The sequence below is a fragment of the Trachypithecus francoisi genome, unplaced genomic scaffold (assembly GCF_009764315.1).
Source record: "Trachypithecus francoisi isolate TF-2019V2 unplaced genomic scaffold, Tfra_2.0 Lachesis_group16, whole genome shotgun sequence".
Classification (NCBI taxonomy): Eukaryota; Metazoa; Chordata; class Mammalia; order Primates; family Cercopithecidae; genus Trachypithecus; species Trachypithecus francoisi.
In genome coordinates, this window is record NW_022681461.1 from 81534010 (window position 1) to 81558440 (window position 24431).

The 24431-nt window shown below is 37.6% G+C and overlaps 1 protein-coding gene across 1 annotated transcript; it reads left to right on the forward strand.

Annotated features, from left to right (window-relative positions):
* The first annotated feature begins 16628 nt into the window (after positions 1 to 16628).
* On the forward strand, positions 16629 to 17591 carry LOC117099398 (olfactory receptor 13C7-like). Its single transcript, XM_033238762.1, has one exon. The coding sequence runs from the start codon at positions 16629 to 16631 to the stop codon at positions 17589 to 17591; it is 963 nt and encodes a 320-aa protein (XP_033094653.1).
* The last annotated feature ends 6840 nt before the right edge of the window (positions 17592 to 24431 follow it).

A 24431-nucleotide genomic window follows, 5' to 3' on the forward strand; every position in this document is an offset into this window, starting at 1 on the left:
AATTCTTACCAGTGTTACTGTGGTAATAAATATTTGGATTCCTTCCATTTTTTTTAAGAAAGTTAAGTAGAGGTTGAAAATTATTTTGATTGCTGGACTGTTTCCTTTTTGAGAATGAGCCATGTAAATTTCAGCTTTGTAAACATGTAATAATAACACTAATAATATTGTTAATCATGAAAGACATTTACTGAAGTCTTAGGCAATACATTGGGTTCCGTATTTAGTGGGTTCTCTATGTAGTTATCTGTTGAAAATGCTCAAATTATAAGTGCTATAGCATGTTGAATGCTTTAATGGAACACATCTCAGATCATGGAAAACAGAGAAAGCACCCCCAAAGCTCCTCAGAGTTAATAGATATATAGTATTTTAATACTACATATTGATTTTATTTGTTTCAAATATCATGTCTTATGTATACCTTTAACCAATATTATATTGCTTGAAATTGCACCTTCTTCATTCTCCATGTTAAATATTCCATTATTCTACTTGTGATAAACATTTATATCTTTCTAGTGTTTGTATGAGGTGTGAATAGTGCTTTTATTAACATACTTATATGCATCTTTTGGTGTAAATTTGTATATAATCACTCTATTGAATATATAGTTTAGAAAGAATTCTGAGTTATAGGGTGTGCAAATACTTAGATTCATACATATCTCCAGTTCTATAAAGTATTGGTACCAATTTAAACTCCCACCAGCAGTATGTAAGAATTTAAGTTGCTTTACATCTTTGGAAACACTTGGTATTATCACTGTTTTTCATTTTAGCTGTTGTGATGGGAGTGGTAGCATATTATTTTATTTTTTTATTTCTCTGAAGTTGAGCATTTTTCATACATTAATTTCATACATTTATTGTATATTCAAATATCTTATTTGATGAAATGTACATTCAGATTTTTTTGGTCCATTCTTCTACTAGGTTGTCTTTTTAAAATGGATTTTAAATGATTTTTCATATCTTATTTATATGAATCCTTTGTTAAAAATATTTATTTAAAAAATATTTTTCCATTCTGTTATGTTCTTAATGATGACATTTGATGAATAGAAGTTATTAATTTAAATATAGTTAGATCAATTCACAATCTTTTCTTTGTGGTTATTCTTCTATGTATTCTTCTAAAAGAATACTTCTACATATTATTCTAAAAGATGTATTGTTCCATTTTTCATATCTAAATCTGCAATCAATCTTGATTTGATTTTTGTGTACATAGTAAAGTAGGGGCCAAGATTAATTTTTTCTTTTTAGATATTCAGTTGATCCCTATTGAGTTCTTTAGTTGCACATTGTTATCTTAATAAAATATTCTTAACAGATTAAGAAAATTGAGGCTTAAGTAACGGGTCCAAGATCATACAGCTTTTATTTGACAGAGGCTTACCATGATCAGATTGATTCTCTGGAAAGATAACACAGACAAAATTGTGAAGGATAGACTGAGGTACTAGTGATGGTGTTGAAAATGAAGGTAGAAAGGCCAACTGGGAGTACCTTGCAGTAATCAAATGGAGGCATAATGAGGAAACAGTACTAAGAATAGCTGGGGGGTAGTTAACAGATGTGAAAGATGTCTAGAAGTCCAACTTTATAATATTTGATAGTTTAAACATTTGGTGGTGCCATTAATTAGTTAGGAATTGCAAGGGAAGTCAACAATATAACATTTACATTCTGAGTGGTTAAAAATATGCAGGGTGCAAGCAAGATGGTGGAACAGGAACAGCTCCAGCCTCCAGCTCCCAGCGCCAGTGACACAGAAGATGGGTGATTTCTGTATTTTCAACTGAGGTACTGGGTTCATCTCACTGGGGAGTGCCGGATAATTGGTGCTGGTCAGCTAGTGCAGCCCACCAGTGAGAGCTGAAGCAGGGCCAGGCATCACCTCACCTGGGAAGCGCAAGGGGGAAGGGAATCCCTTTAGAAACTGAGACACACAACACCTGGAAAATCGGGTCACTCCCACTCTAATACTGCGCTTTACCAAGGGTCTTAGCAAAGGGCAGACCAGGAGATTATATCCCACACCTAGCCCAGAGGGTCCCACACGCACCAAGCCTCCCTCATTGCTAGCACAGCAGTCTGAGATCTAACTGCAAGGTGGCAGCGAGGCTGGGGGAAGTGCACCCGCCATTGCTGAGACTTAAGTAGGTAAACAAAGCCTCCAGGAAGCTCGAACTGGGTGGAGCCCACCGCAGCTCAAGGAGGCCTGCCTGTCTTTGTAGACTCCACCTCTAGGGACAGGGCATAGCAAAAAAATAAAAGCAGCAGAAACCTCTGCAGATGGTAATGACCCTGTCTGACAGCTTTGAAGAGAGCAGTGGATCTCCCAGCATGGAGGTTGAGCTCTGAGAACGGACAGTCTGCCTGCTCAAGTGGGTCCCTGAACCCTGAGTAGCCTAACTGGGGGACATCCCCCACTAGGTGCAGACCGACACCTCACACCTCACACAGCGGGGTACACCCCTGAGACGAAGCTTCCAGAGCAAGAATCAGACAGTGGCACTCGCTGTTCAGCAATATTCTATCTTCTGCAGCCTCCACTGCTGATACACAGGCAAACAGGGTCCGGAGTGGACCTCAAGCAATCTCCAACAGACCTACAGCTGAGGGTCCTGACTGTTAGAAGTAAAACTAACAAACAGAAAGGACACCCACACCAAAACCCCATCAGTACATCACCAGCATCAAAGACCAAAGGCAGATAAAACCACAAAGATGGGAAAAAGCAGGGCAGAAAAGCTGGAAATTCAAAAAATTCAAAAAATCAGAGCGCATCTCCCCCTCCAAAGGAATGCAGCTCATTGCCAGCAACAGATCAAAGCTGGGTGGCGAATGACTTTGATGAGTTGAGAGAAGAAGGCTTCAGTTGATCAAACTTCTCAGAGCTAAAGGAGGAACTACGTGTCCAGTGCAAAGAAACTAAAAATCTTGAAAAAAGAATGAAAGAATGGATAACTAGAATAATCAATGCAGAGAAGGCCATAAACAAACTGACAGAGATAAAAATCATGACTTGAGAAATACGTGACAAATGCACAAGCTTCAGTAACCAACTCAATCAACTGGAAGAAAGAGTATCAATGATTGAAGATCAAATGAATGAAATGAAGTGAGAAGAGAGGTCTAGAGAAGAAAAAGGAAAAATAAATGAACAAAGCCTCCAAGAAATATGGGATTATGTGAAAAGACCAAATCTACGTCTGATTGGTGTGCCTGAAAGTGAGGGGGAAAATGGAACCAAGTTGGAAAACACTCTTTAAGATATCATCCAGGAGAACTTCTCCAACCTAATAAGGCAGGCCAACATTCAAATTCAGGAAATACAAAGAATACCACAAAGATACTCCTCAAGAAGAGCGACTCCAAGACACATAATTGTCAGATTCACCAAAGTTGAAATGAAGGAAAAAATGTGAAGGGCAGCCAGAGAGAAAGGTCGGGTTACCCACAAAGGGAAGCCCATCAGACTAACAGCAGATCTCTCGGCAGAAACTCTACAAGCCAGAAGAGAATGGGGGCCAATATTCAACATTCTTAAAGAAAAGAATTTTAAACCCAGAATTTCATATCCAGCCAAACTAAGCTTCATCAGTGAAGGAGAAATAAAATCCTTTACAGATAAGCAAATGCTTAGAGATTTTGTCACCACCAGGCCTGCCCTACAAGAGATCCTGAAGGAAGCACTAAACATGGAAAGGAACAACTGGTACCAGCCATTGCAAAAACATGCCAAAATGTAAAGACCATCGAGGCTAGGAAGAAACTGCATCAACTAACGAGCAAAATAACCAGCTAATATCACAATGACAGGATCGAGTTCACACATAACAATATTAACTTTAAATGTTAATGGACTAAATGCTCCAATTAAAAGACACAGACTGGCAAACTGGATAAAGAGTCAAGACCCATCAGTCTGCTGTACTCAGGAGACCCATCTCACATACAGAGACACACATAAGCTCAAAATAAAGGGATGGAGGAAGATCTACCAAGCAAATGGAGAACAAAAAAAAAAACTGGGGTTGCAATCCTAGTCTCTGATAAAACAGACTTTAAACCATCAAAGGTCAAAAGAGACAAAGAAGGCCATTACATAATGGTAAAGGGATCAATTCAACAGGAAGAACTAACTGTCCTAAATATATATGCACCCAATACAGGAGCACCCAGATTCATAAAACAAGTCCTTAGAGACATAGAAAGAGACTTAGACTCCCTTACAATAATAATGGGAGACTTCAACACCTCACTGTCAACATTAGACAGAGCAACGAGACAGAAAGTTAACAAGGATATCCAGGAATTGAACTCAACTCTGCACCAAGCGGACCTAATAGACATCTACAGAACTCTCTACCCCAAATCAGCAGAGTATACATTCTTCTCAGCACCACCTCTTACTTATTCCAAAATTGACCACATAGTTGGAAGTAAAGCACTCCTCAGCAAATGTAAAAGAGCAGAAATTATAACAAACTGTCTCTCAGACCACAGTGCAATTAAACTAGAACTCAGGACTAAGAAAAGCAATCAAAACCATTCAGCTATATGGAAACTGAACAACTTGCTCCTGAATGACTACTGGGTACATAATGAAATGAAGGCAGAAATAAAGATGTTCTTTGAAACCAATGAGAACAAAGATACAGCATACCAGAATCTCTGGGACACATTTAAAGCAGTGTGTAAAGGGAAATCTATAGCACTAAAAGCCCACAAGAGAAAGCTGGAAAGATCTACAATTAACACCCTAACATCACGATTAAAAGAACTAGAGAGGCAAGAGCAAACACATTCAAAAGCTAGCAGAAGGCAAGAAATAACTAAGATCAGAGCAGAACTGAAGGAGATAGAGACACAAAAATCTCTCCAAAAAAATCAATGAATCCATGAGCAAGTTTTTTGAAAGATCAATAAAATTGATAGACCACTAGCAAGACTAATAAAGAAGAAAAGAGAGAAGAATCAAATAGATGCATTAAAAAATGGTAAAGGGGGTATCACCACTGACCCCACAGAAATACAAACTACCATCAGAGAATACTATAAACATGTCTACACAAATAAACTAGAAAACCTAAAAGAAATGGATAATTTCCTGGACACTTACACTCTCCCAAGACTAAACCAGGAAAGAGTTGAATCCCTAAATAGACCAATAGCAGGCTCTGAAATTGAGGCAAAAATTAATAGCCTACCAACCAAAAAAAATTCTGGACCAGACGGATTCACAGCTGAATTCTACCAGAGGTACAAGGAGGAGCTGGTACCATTCCTTCTGAAACTATTCCAATCAATAGAAAAAGAAGAAATCCTCCCTAACTCATTTTATGAGGCCAGCATCATCCTGATACCAAAGCCTGGAAGAGACACAACAAAAAAAGAGAATTTTAGACCAATATCCCTCATGAACATCGATGCAAAAATCCTCAATAAAATACTGGCCCAAACCGGATTCAGCAGCACATCAAAAAGCTTATCCACCATGAACAAGTGGGCTTCATCCCTGGGATGCAAGGCTGGTTCAACATATGCAAATCAATAAACGTAATCCAGCATATAAACAGAACCAAAGACAAAAACCACATGATTATCTCAATAGATGCAGAAAAGGCTTTTGACAAAATTCAACAGCCCTTCATGCTAAAAACTCTCAGTAAATTCGGTATTGATGGAACGTATCTCAAAATAATAAGAGCTATTTATGACAAACCCACAGCCAATATCATACTAAATGGGCAAAAACTGGAGGCATTCCCTTTGAAAACTGGCACAAGACAGGGATGCCCTCTCACCACTCCTATTCAACATAGTGTTGGAAGTTCTGGCTAGGGCAATCAGGCAAGAGAAAGAAATCAAGGGTATTCAGTTAGGAAAAGAAGAAGTCAAATTGTCCCTGTTTGCAGATGACATGATTGTCTATTTAGAAAACCCCATCATCTCAGCCCAAAATCTCCTCAAGCTGATAAGCAACTTCAGCAAAGTCTCGGGATACAAAATGAATATGCAAAAATCACAAGCATTCTTATACACCAGTAACAGACAAACAGAGAGCCAAATCATGAATGAACTCCCATTCACAATTGCTTCAAAGAGAATAAAATACCTAGGAATCCAACTTACAAGGAATGTAAAGGACCTCTTCAAGGAGAACTACAAACCACTGCTCAATGAAATAAAAGAAGACACAAATAAATGGAAGAACATTCCATGCTCATGGATAGGAAGAATCAATATTGTGAAAACGGTCATACTGCCCAAGGTAATCTATAGATTCAATGCCATCCCCATCAAGCTACCAATGAGTTTCTTCACAGAATTGGAAAAAACGGCTTTAAAGTTCATATGGAATCAAAAAAGACCCTGCATTGCCAAGACAATCCTAAGTCAAAAGAACAAAGCTGGAGGCATCACGCTACCTGGCTTCAAACTGTACTACAAGGCTACAGTAACCAAAACAGCATGGTACTGGTACCAAAACAGAGATATAGACCAATGGAACAGAACAGAGCCCTCAGAAATAATACCACACATCTACAGCCATCCGATCTTTGACAAACCTGAGAAAAACAAGAAATGGGGAAAGGATTCCCTCTTTAATAAATGGTGCTGGGAAAATTGACGAGCCATAAGTAGAAAGCTGAAACTGGATCTCTTCCTTACTCCTTATACAAAAATTAATTCAAGATGGATTAGAGACTTAAATGTTAGACCTAAAACCATAAACACCCTAGAAGAAAACTTAGGCAATACCATTCAGGACATAGGCATGGGCAAGGACTTCATGTCTAAAACACCAAAAGCAATGGTGGGCGCACCTCCCTCAGCCTCACTGTCACCTTGCAGTTAGATATCAGACTGCTGTGCTAGCAATGAGGGAGGCTCTGTGGGCATGGGACCCTCCGAGCCAGGCATGGGATATAATCTCCTGGTGTGCTGTTTGCTAAGATCCTTGGTAAAGCACAGTATTAGGGTAGGAGTGACCTGATTTTGCAGGTGTCATGTGTCAAGGTTTCCCTTGGCCAGGAAAGGAATTCCCTTCCCCCTTGTGCTTCACAGGTGAGGTGATGCCTCACCCTGCTTTGGCTCTCACTTGTTGGGCTACACCCACTTTCCTACACTGACTGACCGAAATGCCCCAGTGAGATGAACCCAGTACCTCAGTTGGAAATGCAGAAATCACCCGTCTTCTGTGTCACTTATGCTGGGAGCTGGAGGCTGGAGCTGTTCCTATTCAGCCATCTTGGCACCACCCCTATTGATTACTTTTTCATGTGTTTGTTGACTGCTTGTATATCTTCTTTTGAGAAATGTCTGTTCATGTCCTTTGCTCATTAAAAATTTTTTTTCTTATTGATTTGCTTAAGTTCCTTATAGATTGTAGATATTAGTCCTTTATCAAATGCGTACTTTGCAAATATCTTCCATTCTGTAGGTTTTCTGTTTACTCTGTTGGTTGTTTCTTTGACTGTGAAGAAGTTATTTAGTTTAATTATACCCTATTTGTCTATTTATGTTTTTGTTGCATTTACTTTTGAGGTGCTAATTATAAATTCTTTGCCTAGGTAAATGTCCAAGAGAGTTTTTCCTAGGTTTTCTTCTGGAATTTACACAGTTTTCAGTAGTACATTTAAATTTTTAATTGATCTTGAGTTAATTTTTGTATATGGTGAGAGGTTGGGATCCAGTTTCATTCTTTTGCATATGGCTAGCTAGTTTTCCCAACACCATTTATCGAATAGAGTGTGCTTTCTCCCTTGTTTATTTTTGTCAATGTTATTGAAGATCAATTGGTTGTAGGTGTATGACTTTGTTTATGAGTTCTTTATTCTGTTCCATTGGTATGTGTGTCTGTTTTAGTATCAGTACCAAACTGTTTTGATTATTATAGCCTTATAATATAGTTTAAAGCTGGATAATGTGATGTCTCCAGGTTTTCTTTTTGCTCCAGGTTTTTTAGGATTGCTTTGGCTATTTGGGCTCTTTTTAGGTTCTATATGAGTTTTAGTATTGTTTTGTCTAATTCTGTGAAAAATGACATTGGTAATTTGATAGAAATTGCATTGAATCTGTATATTGCTTTGGGCAATAGTTAATTAATGATATTGATTCTTCCTATCCATGAGCATGGGATATTTTTCCATCTGTTTGTGTCATCTACAATTTCTTTCACCAGTGTTTTGTAGCTCTCCTTGTAGAGATTTTTCACTCCTTGATTAAATGTATTACTAGGTATTTAATTTTTTTGTGGCAATTATAAATAAAATTGAGTTTTTGGTTTTGTTCTCAGCTTGAGTGTTGTTAGTGTATAAAAAGGCAATCAATTTTTTTGTGCATGGATTTTCTATCCCGAAACATTGCTGAAATTGTTTTTCATGTCTAGGAGTCTTTGGGAGGAATCTTTAGGGTTTTCTAGGTACAGTGTCATTTCATCTGTGAACAGACATCATTTGAACTTCTTCCTTCCTATTTGGATATATTTTCTTTCTTTCTTTTTTTTTTTCCTCTGGATACTTTTTATTTCTTTCTCTTGCCTGATTTCTCTGACTAGGACTTCCAGTACTACATTGAACAGGAATGGTGAGAGTGGGCATCCTTGTTTTGTTCTAGTTCTTAGGGGCAGTCCTCACCAGAGAAATGATGTTGGCTGTGGGTTTGTCATATACAGCTCTTATTATTTTGAGGTATGTTCCTTTGATGCCTACTTTGTTGAGGGTGTTTATCATGAAGGGCTGTTGAATTTTATTGAATGCTTTTTCTGCATCTATTGAGATGATTATGTGGCTTTTGTGTTTAATTCTGTTTAAATGGTGAATCACATTTATTGATTTGTGTAGGTTGCACCATCCTTGCATCTCTGAAATGAAACCCATTTGATAATGGTGAATTATCTTATTGATGTGCTTCTGGATTCAGCTTGCTAGTATTTTGTTGAGGATTTTTGCATCTATGTTCATCAGAGATATTGGCCTGTAGTTTGTTGTTGTTGTTTTGTCCTTTGCACATTTTCATATCAGGATGATACTGGATTCATGGAATGAATCAGGGAGGTATACTTCTCATTTTTTTTGAAAAGTTTTAGTAAAATTGGAACCAGCTCATCTTTGTACATCTGGTAGAATTTGGCTGAGAATCCATCTAGTGCTGGGCTAATTTTGGTTTGGTAGATTTTTTATTACTGATTCAGTTTCATAACTTCTTATTGGTCTGTTCAGGATTTCAGTTTCTTCCTGTTTCAATCTTTGGAGGTTGTATGTTTCCAGGAATATATCCATTTCCTCTAAGTTTTCTAGTTTGCACACGTAAAGATGTTCATAGTAGTTTCCGAGGATCTTTTGTAATTCTGTGGTATTCATTGTAATGTCAACTTTCTCATTTTTGATTGTGCTTATTTGAATTTTGTCTCTTTTTTCTTCGGTTAACTTAGCTAGTGGCCTATCAACTTTGTTTATCCTTTCAAAGAACAAAATTTTAATTTTGTTGATCTTCTATATGGTACTCTTGGTCACAATTTCATTTAGCTCTGCTCTGATTTTAGTTATTTCTTTTCTTTGGCTAGCTTTAGGATTAGTTTGTCCTTGTTTTTCTAGTTCTTTTAGGTGCAGAGTTAGGCTGTTAATTTGAAAACTTTCCTTTCAAGTCTGTTTATGCTGTATCCCAGATATTTTGGTATGTGGTGTCTCTATTTTCATTTGTTCTAAAAATTTTTTTGATTTCTGCCTTAATTAATTTTGTTGTTTACCTGACAGTAATTCAGAAGGAAGTTGCTCAGTTTCCATATACTTGTGCAATGTCTTTTTTTTTGTTTTTTTGCTTTTTCGAGGTGGAGTTTCGCCTTTTTGCCCAGTCTAGAGCACAATGACGTGATCTCAGCTCACTGTAGCCTCCGTCTCCCAGGTTCAGGCACTTCTCCTGCCCCAACAGTGGCTGGGATTACAGGTGCCTGCCATCATGCCTGGCTAATTTTGTCTTTTTTTAGTAGAGATGGGGTTTCACCATGTTGGCCAGTCTGGTCTTGAACTCCTGACCTCAGGTGATCCGCCTACCTCGGCCTCCCAAAGTGCTGGGATTATAGGCACTAGCCACCATGCCCTGCCATACTTGTGCAGTTTTGAGAGTTCCTCTTGACATTGATTTCTAATTTCATTCCACAATGGTCCAAGAAGATGCTTGATATTATTTTATTATTTCTAATAATTAATGCTTTATTTTTAAAATAATGTATTTCTAGTTTATAGAAAGAGCAAACTAGCAAAACATTGGTTTATTAAATGATTAATTAGATTGAAAAGTTATTAAGAAAGAAACAGAACTTACACTGAAACTTGTCTTTCAACTGAGTTAAGTTACATTGTCCATTGTTATCTTTCCCATTCCTCTGTCTCTGGCTAGCTCAACAATATTTATTAATCTATAGTTCTGTGTTTTTCTAATCACAATCCTGGTCTTTCCACTATGTGGTTTGGGAATAACCCACCTGAATTCTAATTAACCGATTCCGATTTTATGTCCTTGTTCTGTTTCTTATATCATGGACTAATTGGTATTTACTTGCTGCCTTTTACTGTCCCTCCAATCTGGAAAAAACCCACCTATTAGGAAACAGGATACAAGCAAGAAAGAGAATGATAAGGAGGCTGCGACAGAGACTCTCTTGATTGACAGAGTAAATATACTGATCATGATGTAGCTGCATTATAGCTAATATTGACTATTTTGATAAACTTTAGCTTGAGGAGATAGAGGAGGTTCTGTGCTCATTCGTTAAAAATGTAAGAAAACATTACTACTGGGCACAGTGGCTCATGCTTGTAATCTCAGCACTTCAGGAGGCTGAGTCAACATGGCAAAACCACATCTCTACAAAAAATACAAAAAATTAGCTGGGCATGGTGGCACACATCTGTAGTCCCAGCTAGTTGGGAGGCTGAGGTGGGAGGATCACTTGAGTCTGGGAGGTGTGGGTTGCAGGGAGCTGAGTTTGAGCCACTCCACTCCAGCCTCTGTGACAGAGCGAGATCCTGTCTCAAACACAACAAAACAAGCAAACAAAAAGCCCAGAAACCAAACCAAAACAACATTACCCTTATCTAACTTCAAGGTTTTGAGACAAAATTTTCTAAGCATAACGTGAAATAAAATTTTTATTCACAATTTAGATGAAATATAGCCATAGTTTAGTGAAGTAAACTATTTTAGGGAAAAGAAGAGACTTGTACCAGGTACTTAATTATTCATATATCATTAGTTTGTCTTTAGACAAAATGAAATGGACAGGTATACCAGCTTCCTGAGGGACAAGAAGAAGGCATTTGAATACCATATACCTAAGAGTTTGAGAGGAAATTCAAGCAGCCTGTGCCAGCCACTTAAAGGAAAAGCATGGATTGATGTGTGAGTACAGTGTAAGGCAGAGCAATGTGAAGAAAGAATTCAGGGAGAGTTCTGCTTGGAGTATAGACAGGTGGCATTTGGGGAGCTGACCCAGGATAGTGAGACCCTAGACACTGGCTTGCCATTCTTATAATAGGCTATAGTATCTGGCAGGGGATTAGTTGTAATTCATGAGATCTAAGGCCGAAGCAGGCATATAGTTCCTGGACAAAGGGAGGCTTCAGTTAATGTTTACTGAATTGAATAAAATTGGAGAGAAGATGAGATGATAGACTAGGGCTTGGAAATGTTGACGAGTACTTGATCATGAGAACCTGTAAGTTCATCTTAATTGTTTTTTCTTACTATTATGGAGAGGGATGTAGGGTTGCAGCTGTAGGTGATATTATGTGGTGGCTAGATACATTTGAGACAACAAATGATGTTATAATCTTGTATCCACTAGAATGGCTTAGCAAAATACACTGTGCAATTACTGAATGTTTATGTCCCCCCTCCCATTCATATGTTGAAGTCCTAATCCCCAGGTAATGGTATTAGGAAGTGAAGCCTTTGGAAGGGGATTAGGTCATGAGGGTATTGCCTTCATGAATGGGAATACAGCCCTTAGAACAGACATCCCAGAAAATTCCTCACCCCTTCCTTCATGTGAGTCTCCATTGGAAACAGATGTCTATGAGGAATGGGCCCTATTCAGATACTGCATCGGCTGGTACCTTCATCTTGGGCTTCTCAGCCTCCAGAACCGTGAGATGTGAAAAATAAATTTCTATTGTTTACAAAACACTCAGTCTTTGGTGTTTTGTTATAGCAGCCCAAACAGACAAAGACTGAATATTCTCTGTTTCTCATTTGAAAGTTCTGAAAATAGTACTGTCTTACAGTATTATTATGAGTAGTAATGCCCAGAGATCTGGGTCTCATACTCTCTCCAGTGCTTGTGAATGGTGGAACTGACAGTGATGCTGGATGGAGGAGTCAGGCTTGGACTGAATGCCACATGAGTCTTGGTCACAGAAAGTTAGGGTTACCAGATTAACAAATAAAAATACATGACACAGTTAAATTTGAATTATTTCTAATTTCCTTGCATATGTATGCTGAGGTAAAATAAAAATATTGCATGGATAATACTTATATTTAAAATGTATTTGTTGTTTGTAATAAATTATAAGCGTCTGGTCAGGTGTAGTGGCTCACACTTATAATCCTAGCACTTTGGGAGACTAAGGCGAGAGAATAGACTAGAGCCCAGGAGTTCGAGATGAACCTGAGAAACATGGTGAAACCCAAACTCTACAAAAAATACAAAAATTAATTAGATGGTGGCACATGTCTGTAGTCCCAGCTACTCTGGAGGAAGAGAGGTGGGAAGAGCACTTGAGCCTGGGAGGTCAAGGCTGCAGTAAGCTGTGATTGTGCCATTGCACTACAGCTTGGGCGACAGCATGAGACCCTGTCTCAAAAAAAAAAAAAAAAAAAAAAAATTAAATAAATGTAAACATCTATATTACATACCTTGCAAATTATATTTCTAGAATGATTTGGCTCTCCTTGACATTTTTTTGTCTTGCAGAGTTTGCTTATAAGTTGTTTTGCAGTTACAGTCTATCCTCCATTTACATTATAGTATAGCTTCTACAGTGTCACATTTGACCTGTTTAATTCTTTTGTCCCTTGAGTGTTGATTAGTGAGAAAACATGCCCAACATCTGCCTTACGAACCAGTTTACTGAACATGTCCTTGTATAAAGTTAACAACTCAGAATTTTTATTTCAAATTTGATTTGTTGAAGCATATAATACCATTTTTTCATGGCGTAAGTAGTTTACCCATTCTTCAGGATTATGTTACATCTCTTGCTCAATAACTTTTTAAAAATATTGTCCACTGACAAAAAAAGGCACTGTTGTCTGAGTTTATTCCCTTCTTTTTAACAGTACACATGGTGATCCCACTTGTTTATATGCTGAAAGATTATTTTGTCGTATCTGTGTAAAATAACTGAATTCTTTAAGGGTGGATATTCATTTCAAAAGATAGTCATGATAAGTGTGATCAAGAATTACTTCAAGTCAGAATTTCTTTTCCTGTTAAAAAGTAAAGTAAGGCTTTCTCAGTCATGGAAGTTGTTGTGTGGTCGGACTCATGTTGTGCCATGCTAGTGTGAATGTAACTAAATAACAGGTTGAATGAGGTTGAGATACTGCATATATATTTGAACAGAGCGTATGAGTGAACAAAATTAAAATGACCATGTATGTGATTATGGCTGTTTGGAGGGGCCAATGAGACCAGTATGAAGGTTGTGGATTCTGAGACTCCAGGATTAATGGTCAAAATAAATGTGATTAACAGTTCATTTATTAAGAACAAAGCATCATTTTGAATTAAGCATCACAGATTACTGCTACATCTCTCCATCAGATATAGTGAATTCTAATTTCCATGTCTTGGGTGTTTTACCTGGGTAGTATTCCTCAACTTGCTCTTCCCAGAGAATGTAACGCTAGAATAATTGTCACTATTTTATGGGTTACACTTAAATTAAATTGTATTAACAACTTTGTTTTAATTGCTTCTGAGGGACTTCATCCCAAAAGAATTAGAAAGTTTAAAAATTCTGTCCAATCCACATTGTGAGGTTTAAATTACTTGTGGGATTAGAAGCATCCTCAAAGCAGCAAACACTTTGAGTTGCTTTGGTGCTTCATTGGCTGGTCTTTTAAAGGATCCTCTGCTAGTGAAAAGACTGCCAAGAGCCCCGGCTTTCATCATTACTAGAACTAGTTTCTACTTTGCCAATGATTAATTGGCTTTTACAGAGGCAATGGCAGCTACTTGATTTTAATGAGAACTGAGAAGCAGATAGTTCTTTTAGTCATCCTTGTGAAGTTATTGAGATGGAACGTATGAGGCTAGCAGGCTAGCAATCTCATTTAAAAAAGTAGGACTTCTGTTTTTGGCATTTAAATATAGAAATATTCCATATTACATCAAATAAGGATACAAATAATTATAGTAAATTGCTATGTTTGAGAGTTTTTTGAGTGACCTACCCCTCATTATCATGGGTATTTCCAAATATGCAGTGAGAGGGAGATCAGCAGAACAGCTGTTAGAGCAGAGGAAGCTGACTTTTATGCAGGAAGAAGGCAGTATGTATTTTCTCATACTTAGAGGTAAAAGAGCAAATCCCTTGTTCCTGAAATTCTTTAATTTATACATTTATTTATGGTTTGATTATAGATTGAGAAATGTACACTAGAGTTTTTCTGAGGTCAGCTTTTTATTCATTGTGTATATCAGGCAGAACAATAGGGTGACCTAGAAAGATTTCCTAATCTGTATTGAAAAAGACAAACAAGAATAATTTTATCTCAATTTTTTCCTTTATTCTTTTATAAGTAATACTTCTTCTCTAGTCAATATTCTTAGGAGGATATTTCAGGTATTCATATTTCTCCTAAATTAGGAATAACCAAAAGTCCTTTTCTCTAAAAATGTCTCTTCTATTTATTCTTTTTTTTTTTTTTTTGAGCAACGTGGCTGTTTATTTCACCTGGGTGCAGGCGGGCTGAGTCCGAAAAGAGAGTCAGCGAAGGGAGGTAAGGGTGGGGCCGTTTTATAGGATTTGGATAGGTAAAGGAAAATTACAGTCAAAGGGGGGTTGTTCTCTGGCGGGCAGGAGTGGGGGTTACAAGGTGCTCAGTGGGGGAGCTTTTTGAGCCAGGATGAGCCAGGAAAAGGAATTTCACAAGATACTATAGGGTGGGGGAGCAGAGACTGAGGAAAAATGGTGACCAAGCTCAGCCTGGCGAGGAGGGGAAAGGTCAGATGGGTCTGTAGAAAGGAAGATTAGAAAGACTCAGCGACTCTTGGGATCGGGACTGAGGGGACAGGCGGGAGGGAAAAAAGGAAGATTTGGGAGGAGTTGCATTGGGAACAGAGACTAGGGAGGGACCGATGTGTAAAAGAATGCCTGGACATCAGGCACCTCAGACCATTTGCCCATTTTACGACAAGAATTATTTAGATCTTGTAGGATGGAAAAATCGAAAGTGCCGTTTTCTGGCTATTTGGAACTACTGTCCAGTTTGTATTCGGGTCAAGCGGCATTGTAGAAGAAAATAAGGCATTTAGGTTTTAGATCAGGTGTGAGTTGAAGAGGTTTTAAGTTTTTGAGAACACAGGCTACGGAGAAAAAGGAAGAATGGAGGGTGGAAGGCTGCCCATGGTGAAGGAGGGAAGGCCAGAGAAAAGAGAGAGTGGAGACACAGAGAGAAGGAGTTTGGGGGTTCTTGCCCTCCAGAAAAGCAGGAAGGGGGTCGGGGAAAGGAGAAAGAGGTTGAGAGATAGTGAGAGAGGTTGAAGAAGAGAGTCAAAAAGGGGCCGCTTACCCGATTTAAAATTGGTGAGATATTCCTTGGGCTGTTGGGTCTGAGGACCAGAGGTCATAGGTGGATCCTTCTCAGGGAGCAAAGAGCAGGAGGACAGGGGACTGATCTCCCAAGGGAGGTCCCCTGATCCGAGTTACGGCACCAAAATGTCATGCGCATCCAAACAGGCTTTGTGTGAGCAACATGGCTGTTTATTTCACCTGGGTGCAGGGGGGCTGAGTCTGAAAAGAGAGTCAGCCTCTTCTATTTATTCTTTTAGCCCACAGGACTCTTCTGAAGTTAAGATTAAATTACCATCGAAACAGAACTTTCACATACAACTTTGTTTTAGTAACTGAAGAACATCAATTTTGTTAGGTATAACATAGTATGAAGAAAAATATTCAGTTACAGATAATAATGTTGGTTAAAATGGTCAGATATCTGTGCGTTAGTAATACTTCAAACGTTTTCTATTTGTTCTGGATTATTTGGTCAAAATATGGTAACATTGTATTAAAATAATTTAAATTTATAATGCAAATGAGATACATAATTCTAACTCAGTTGCATGTGTTTTTAATCTATTCTCTAACAAGAATATTCTTTTTGAGAGCTGGAGCCTCCTTCATGAAGTCTGAAAGTCTAACTGATCTTAACTTAGAGGGCCGTAACATATTCTTGTGCTATTTGTATATCCAATTACAGGTCTTTATTACCCATAAGGGAAGCCATTCAAGAATGCAAATGATTCTTACAGACACTGCTGTGAAAGATCCACACACATTCCAGCCACTATAGAATTCCTGTTGGTGAAAGAAAATATTAGCATGGGAAAGTCCAATCAGTCTTTTGTGATGGAATTTGTCCTGCTGGGGCTTTCTGGCTACTCAGAGCTAGAGGCCATTTACTTTGTGTTGGTCCTATGTATGTATTTGGTGATCCTGTTGGGAAACGGAGTCATCATCATTGTGAGTGTTTATGACACCCACTTGCACACCCCCATGTACTTTTTCCTCAGTAACTTACCATTCTTGGACATCTGCTACACTAGTTCATCTATTCCACTATTTCTCAGCAGCTTCTTAACTTCAAAGAAAACCATTTCCTTCTCTGCATGTGGAGTGCAAATGTTTCTCTCTTTTGCTATGGGAGCAACAGAGTGTGTCCTTCTAAGTATGATGGCGTTTGACCGCTATGTGGCCATCTGTAACCCTCTACAATACCCTATCATCATGAGCAAGGCTTCATACGTGTCCATGGCTGCTGGGTCCTGGATTGGAGGAGGCACCAATTCTGTGTTGCAAACCTCCCTTGCAATGCGGCTTCCTTTCTGTGGAGATAACGTTATTAATCATTTTACTTGTGAAATCTTGGCTGTCTTAAAATTGGCCTGTGCTAATATCTCCATAAATATTATTAGCATGGTTGTTGCTAATATGATTTTTCTTGTAGGACCAGTATTTTTTATTTTTGTTACATATGTTTTTATTCTCTCCACCATCCTGAGAATTCCTTCTGGAGAAGGACGGCACAAAGCCTTCTCCACCTGCTCTGCCCACCTAATAGTGGTGATTATATTCTACGGAACCATCCTTTTCATGTATGCAAAGCCCAAGGCTAAAGACTCTTCTGGAGCAGACAAAGAACAAGTCACAGACAAAATCATCTCCCTCTTCTACGGAGTGGTGACACCTATGCTTAATCCTCTCATCTATAGTTTGAGGAACAAAGATGTAAAGGCAGCTGTGAAGAGTATACTGTGTCAAAAATGCTTCTCGGAAGGAATGTAAATGCTTCTTTATTTATTTTTAAAATTATTTTACTCTGAATGTAGGGCTAGCTCTCACCCGGAGGTTCCAAAATAAATATGAGGGTTGATGATTCCACTAATTCCCAAAATTTTCATTTTTCTCTTTGTAATATTTAAAAGAAAGAGGGAAATCCAGGACTGAGTTAAGGATTTTTCTTTTCTCTTCATGACAGAATTAAGGAAAAGGACAGAAACTTATGGGTAAAAGGATTCTCATCCAAACACCTTCCTTCTCATGGCTAACAGAGTTTGGTTTATTCCTTGAATGGTAAATTCTATAATCTAAGAGAAAGTACCATTTTACCAACTTAATCTTTTATCCCCTATTTACACTATTCTTAGGAAGATCAAGCAGAAAGTATCATGCTAAAAATAAGAATGCTATATGATTTCAACAGTTAGTAATTCAGAAGGAAGTAGATTTGATCATGTAGAAGTAAAGGGGGAACACTGTAAGGTATTAGGTACCTAGCATGTATATATGTAGTAGAGGGAGAAGAAGTGGAAAAATGAAGCTATTTTTCCCAGGGATGATTTCCTTTTGGCTGCAAACTCGCAAGCCATCTTTTGTGCAGAGGTGTCTAAGGCAATGTGCAGACAACCCAGATGATGGGGAAATATGGCCTGCCTTGTGTTTCAATAGATGAGCAATGATGTCTTTGAGTGAAAAACATCACTGTTAAATGATTCAAAAAATTTACTTTATTTCTAAATAACTTGATAGCATAGTTCTCTGAGAACACAGTGATAATGGGTTTACTGTTGTAAGAAGTTAGGTATTTTTGCAATTACATGAATTTCCTGTGGAATATGAGCATTCCACTCATTCACTCAGTCATTTATTACTCATTTACTTATTCAGTCAACCAGTATTTACTGAATACCTATTTTTGTCTCAGGCATTGTGCTAAGTATTGGTGATATAAAAATATAAGACAACCTGGAAATTAAAATGAAGACACGGTTAGGGAGCACAGTCTTGTTGAATACAGACTGATGCATACATTGGGGACAAAAATATTAAAGAATACTTATTTATGGTTTTTACTTCTCTCCTCCCTTCTAAGCTGGACTCTTTGTTGGGTCTTTGTTGGGCTGAGCAGAATAATGGTTGGGTTTGTAATAATTTAAATAAGCTGATTGTCATATGAAAGGGCTTGAACCATCTCTAGAAAAGAAATAACATAGTGAGAAAGAACCCAGTGCATACTGGAGATTTTGAAAATAGAAGGGAATATATTTACATTGATACAGCAAAAATAGGATTAGAGGAAAAGGAAAAATTAGCTACATGGAATATTGGGAAAGTTTTGATGCTGGTTTTATGTGACCCTACCTCAGTGTGTCTTGATAATCTCAATAAAGATGTGCAACGTTTTTTAAGACATTTGGTTATGGATTCAGTTCCTTTTGCAGTATCACCATGCTGATACTGGCCATAGGATGAGGGTAACTTAAGTGGGTCACAGACTTAGATGGGTCACAATTACAATGCAGTATGTTAAATGCTTTTATAGCAGGATATGCGTAAATCCCTTGAAGGGGAAGTCCCAGGAAGGGAAAGGCACTTCTGCTTGGAAAAACTAGGAAAGGCAGTTCTCCTACTGGTCTTGTAAGCAAGAATTTTCTAGACAGATGAAACAGTGCCAAGATGTGGAATACTACTAAGAGTTTGGAATGGTTGGAACTTGGGTTTTACTGTTGGGGCAGTGACAGAGAAGACTGGAAAGGTAGTTTGGAGCCAAATTGTCAGGGCTTCAGATGCTAATCTAAGTCAATACTTCTATAGGTTTGAGGTGATGACCCTCTGTTCTCTTGAGTCCAGGAGGCTGAATCAGGGCTACCACATTCATGAACAAATTCTGAGAAGTCAGATCTATGATACCCCCAACCTCCTACCTGTCCCTACTTTTGTCTGTTTTATGTCCTGAGGTTCCACATAATATTTTATTTGGAAAATGAGTATTCTGTTGTGAGGAAAAGGTTTTAAACCACTGCAGTGAACAATAGAATCTACTAACAGTTATAAGAAAGAAACTGATGTTTTGGTGTTGGTGTTTTAGAAAGCTCACTTTGGCACTGGAGATGATAAAGTTATAAATCTCTTGCTGATAAATCCTCAGTCAGGCCTGTTTTACATTCCTTCATCAGCCTCTAGCACTTACCTTGTCTTATTTCTTATAGGCTTCAGGGTACTGAGTACCTATCCAATTTCCTGGAGTTTCCATTCTATTCTTGACTGTTTGTAAATAGACTTGAATTTCTCAAATAACTTTCCTGACCCTTTGGTTTAAAATTTTTACTTTAATTGAGGAAACAGTGAAGAAACAGCAAACATGAATGAGAGCATTACACAGATTTAAGATCTACATATATTCCTGCCCTTATTAGAGAAAAAACATTGTATCCTAGACGTGTGAATGTCGTATTGAAACCATCCTAATAAAATTGATAAAACTAAATTGCTAGGTTTAACAAAAGCATAAGCTTTAAGTAGAAACATAGTAAAACATTAACCAGACTGCCCTATGGCCCACTTCTGTACAACTGATTACTACTTAAAAGTCACATAGCTCCTGCCATAAGGTCCTAACTTCTACAGGTAACATCTTTAATGTTAAGAAATGTCAAGTTTTCCATTTTGAGATATTGTCTAGATCCTGCATTCCAACGGGTCCACTGATGCCAGCCAGTCTGAAGACCCTCTCTGAGGAACTAACTCAGCCCCAAAATGCAGGTTTTGCATCTTTATTAAAGATTGCATTCCACACACCCTAAGCAATTAGCTCCTCAGCCCCCTATTTGTCAAAATTCCCTTAAAAATTCCAGGCCAGAACTCCTTGGTGAGGTGGATTTAAGGTTTTTTTCCACTTTCTCATTTGACTACCATATAATCATGATACTCTTTCTCTGCTGCAACTCCCACTGTTTCGGTGTGTTGGTCTGTTATCATATGACAGGCAAACTGGTTGTCTAGAACAATATTGTGGAGGCTCTGAATACCATTACATTCCTCTGAATGGTTTTGATGTTTTTGCTTTAGGAGTAATCAGGTTGGACTCAAACTACAAACTTGATCTTTTTGTTAGCAATACACATCTCAGTTCAAGATTTCTATCTATATATCTGTATTTATGTTTTCACAGTCAGCCTTCCATGCTTATGGGTTTCAAATAACTTGGATTCAACAAATTTGGATCAAAAATATTCAGGCAAAAGCCAATAGAAATAACAATATAATATGAATTAAAAATACAGTTTAACAGGTATTTATGTAGCATTTACATAGTCGTAGGTATTATAAGTAACCTAGAGATGATTCAAAGTATATGAGAAAATGCGTGTAGATTCTGTGCAAATACTATGCCATTTTATATAAGGGACTTGAACATCCATGGATTTGGGTATCCATGGGAGTCCTGGAAGCCATCCCTCATAGATACCTAGGGATCCCTGTATACATACTTATTGGTATTTAGCCGGATTGTACCTGTGTGGTGCAGGGGTCAATCAGAAAACTGGGCAAGTTTTTACAGAGAATTTGATGTTTCCTCTGCTGGGACTCTGCTTTCTGGAATTCCTCCCTTTCTTTATGGTGGCTGTTTCTCCAGAATTCTGCTGGTTTGTCCATAAAGAGCCATTTTATTATCAGAATTTCCACCAACCTATGCTGTGCCTAGTCAGCCTATAGCCATAAAAATGTGAAACTCACACCAAAATGTTACTTCTTCTAAGTGATATTCCTAAAAAAATTTTTGCAGAGAGTTTATAGTTGTCATTTCTGAGGTGCTTGAGTCTGACAGGAACTTATTCAGCCAAAGTGACAGTAACAGAAATCAGAATTCCTCCCCTTTACATTTTATGACTAGAGTGTACTTCTCTCTTTCTTTGTGTTGGCTTCCAGGCTGCTTCTACCTACATGATTTCCTAATACACCTCAAAATCAAAGTAGACTGATATTTCCAATGGAGAATATGCGACAATGAATAAAAAATTTGAAATCCCCCTGAGGCCAGAGGTGAGCATATCATAAGTGTTAAATAGCATGGAATAATTCAGTAGATTTGAGTGTTTTATTAGCCCATTAAAGGTTAAATGAGGCATTATGTGAAAGCAGATGGCTCATGGGAGGGTCTCATTATATTTTATTTTCATCCTTTAAATACAAAGCTAGCTTTTTAGTCTCTTAGTTCACCTGTAGCCCATTCCTTCCTTGAGCAGGTAAAGTGAAAACTGATCCTCAGAGTTCATCTCCTTTAGCAGTCCTCTTTGATCACTTCCTGCTAATGCTCCCTCCTCTCTGTACCTTATTCAAACTACCCAGGAATTTATGATTAGCTACTTTATTTCCAGAACTCAGAGGACAAATGAGAAAGATAAGGGGGGAGATGAGAAGTCATATTTAAATAATGTATAATATTACCATAAAATATATTAGGTAACTAGGTAATTTACTTGTTATCTTTTAAGTTCTTGTTCATTAATTAATGCTGGTGGCAAGTATAACACATGATTGTCTCTCATTGCCTCATTCAGATATAGACACCAGAATCCTTGCTTAATGTCCTTAATTTCAAGAATCAGAGAGCAAATGAGAAACAATGGATGTGTTAGGTAATATTACTTAATTAATGCATTATATATAGCATGAGCTGTACTAGCTGTCATATGTAAATTGTCTTTTAAAAACTGTTTTCATTAATTAATGCCTATAAATAATGTAATAGATGTGTTGCCTTCATTTTTATGTGGATTACTGCTATATTCAGCACTGTGTATGTGCATGTTAGGGGCTGGGGATTCAATGCTGGATATGATATTTTCTCTGCATTCTGGGATTAGCTCCAGATGGCTCCATAAGGTAGATAAGAAAATTTAGGCTTATATAAAAGTCACACAGGTTATAAATGGCAGCCAGTGTTTAAGTCTGTTGTTGGTCTATATTTCCTATATTAATTTCAGAGTCAGTTTGAGGAATAAATTAAATACAAGGAAGTATTTCAGAAGGACAAGAGGAACTGTGAGACATTCTTAAAAAATTATTATAAAAAGGTTATTTTGCCTATTAATGATGCTGATATTTCTCTGAAGGAGAATTGCAATTTTGATTCCGAATTTTAGAGACAGGGTCTTGCTCTGTCTCTTAGGCTGGAATGCAGTTGTGTGACCATAGCTCACTGCACCCTGGAATTACTGGGCTTAAGCAACATCCCCCTCAAACCCCCAATTTGGCCTTCTGAGTAGCTAGTACCACAGGTACATGTCACCATGCCCAGGCTAATTTTCAATTTTTTTCAATTTTTTTTTTTTTTTGGTAAAGATGAGGTCTTGCTATGTTCTGCAGGCTGTTAGCCAACTCTTGAGCTCAAGCCACCCTCCTGCCTTGGCCTCCCAAAGTGCTGGGTGATTCTGAATTTGGATTTTTGAATCAGTCTTTTCATGTGTGCTACAAACTGAATTTCCTCTGTGGCAAAACCAAAAATAAACAAAAAACAATTTTTATTTTCCAAGGTGTGTTGACTGTGTTCTAGAAATTACCACCGTATATATAAAATTAATTAAAAATTTACTCTTACAATCTTGGGATAAGAGTATTAATTAGAGGGGCGATGATATCTTCAGAAACATCACAATATATTACAACTCAAAAGTCATTCCAAGCAGAAATTTTTATGAAAGAAAAGCATTGTGAATAAGATCATATATTGCTTTTAAAACAGAGACAATTGCCAATATTCTCCAAGTAGACTTTAGTCAACTAATATATTTTCTCTTTAACTGAATATTAGAGATAAATATTGATGTGAACATTTGTTTTACTCAGACCTAATGACCTCTTTAGTGTATTTCATTAAGTTCTTATACTTCCTTTTCTCTTTTTTAGGCTTAAAGATTAGCTGCTTTTCACCTTCTCTGCCAAAGCATTTGACATTTTTGTTTGGGAACTAAAAAATCTAAATAAATCTGACTCTTTTTTTAAATAATGTTTTTTGGGTTTGAGGTTTACAACGTGATGTTTTGGGATATATACAGATGGTAAATGGTTACTATAGTGAAGCTGATTAATAAACCATCTTGCACAGTTACTATTTTGTGTGACAAGAACAGCTACAATCTACTTATTTAAACAAAAAACCCCAGTACAATGAATTTTATTAACTTTAGTACTCATATTGTATATCTCTAGACATGCTGATCTTACATATCTGCTATTTTTTATCCTTTGATCTACATCTTCCCAATTCTTTTCCATCCCATTTCCTCCCACCTGTCGTTACCAATGTTCCATTCTCCATCTCTGTGTCTATGACCTTTCTTTCAAAAAAAATTCGACAAATGAGTAAGATCCTGCAATACTTTTCTAAGTCTGGCTTACTGTAATGTCCTTTAGGTACATCCATGTTGTGGCAAATGACAGAATCTCCCTCTCTTTCTTTCTCTCTCACTCTTTTTAAAGGGCTGAATAATATTTCATTGTGTATAGACACCACATTTTCTTTACCCATCAGTGGGTATTTAGGTTGTTTTTGTATCTTGACTATTGTGAATAATGCTGCAATGAACACGGTAGTACAGCTATCTACCAGGCGGTGATTTTATTTCCTTTCGGTATGGACCCAGAAGAGGGATTGCAGGGTCATATGGTAGTTGTATTTTTAATTTATTTAGAACCTCCACACTGTTTTCCATGATGGCTATACCAGTCTGCATTCCTACCAACAGTGAACTAGGGTTCCCTTTTGTCCACACCTTTGCCAACATTTGTTATCTCTTATCTTTTGATAATAGCCAATCACACAGATGTGAGGTGATATCTCAT

Excerpts from the sequence above, each read along its gene's own strand:
- LOC117099398 (XM_033238762.1), top strand. The coding sequence starts at position 16,629 with ATGGGAAAGTCCAATCAGTCTTTTGTGATGGAATTTGTCCTGCTGGGG.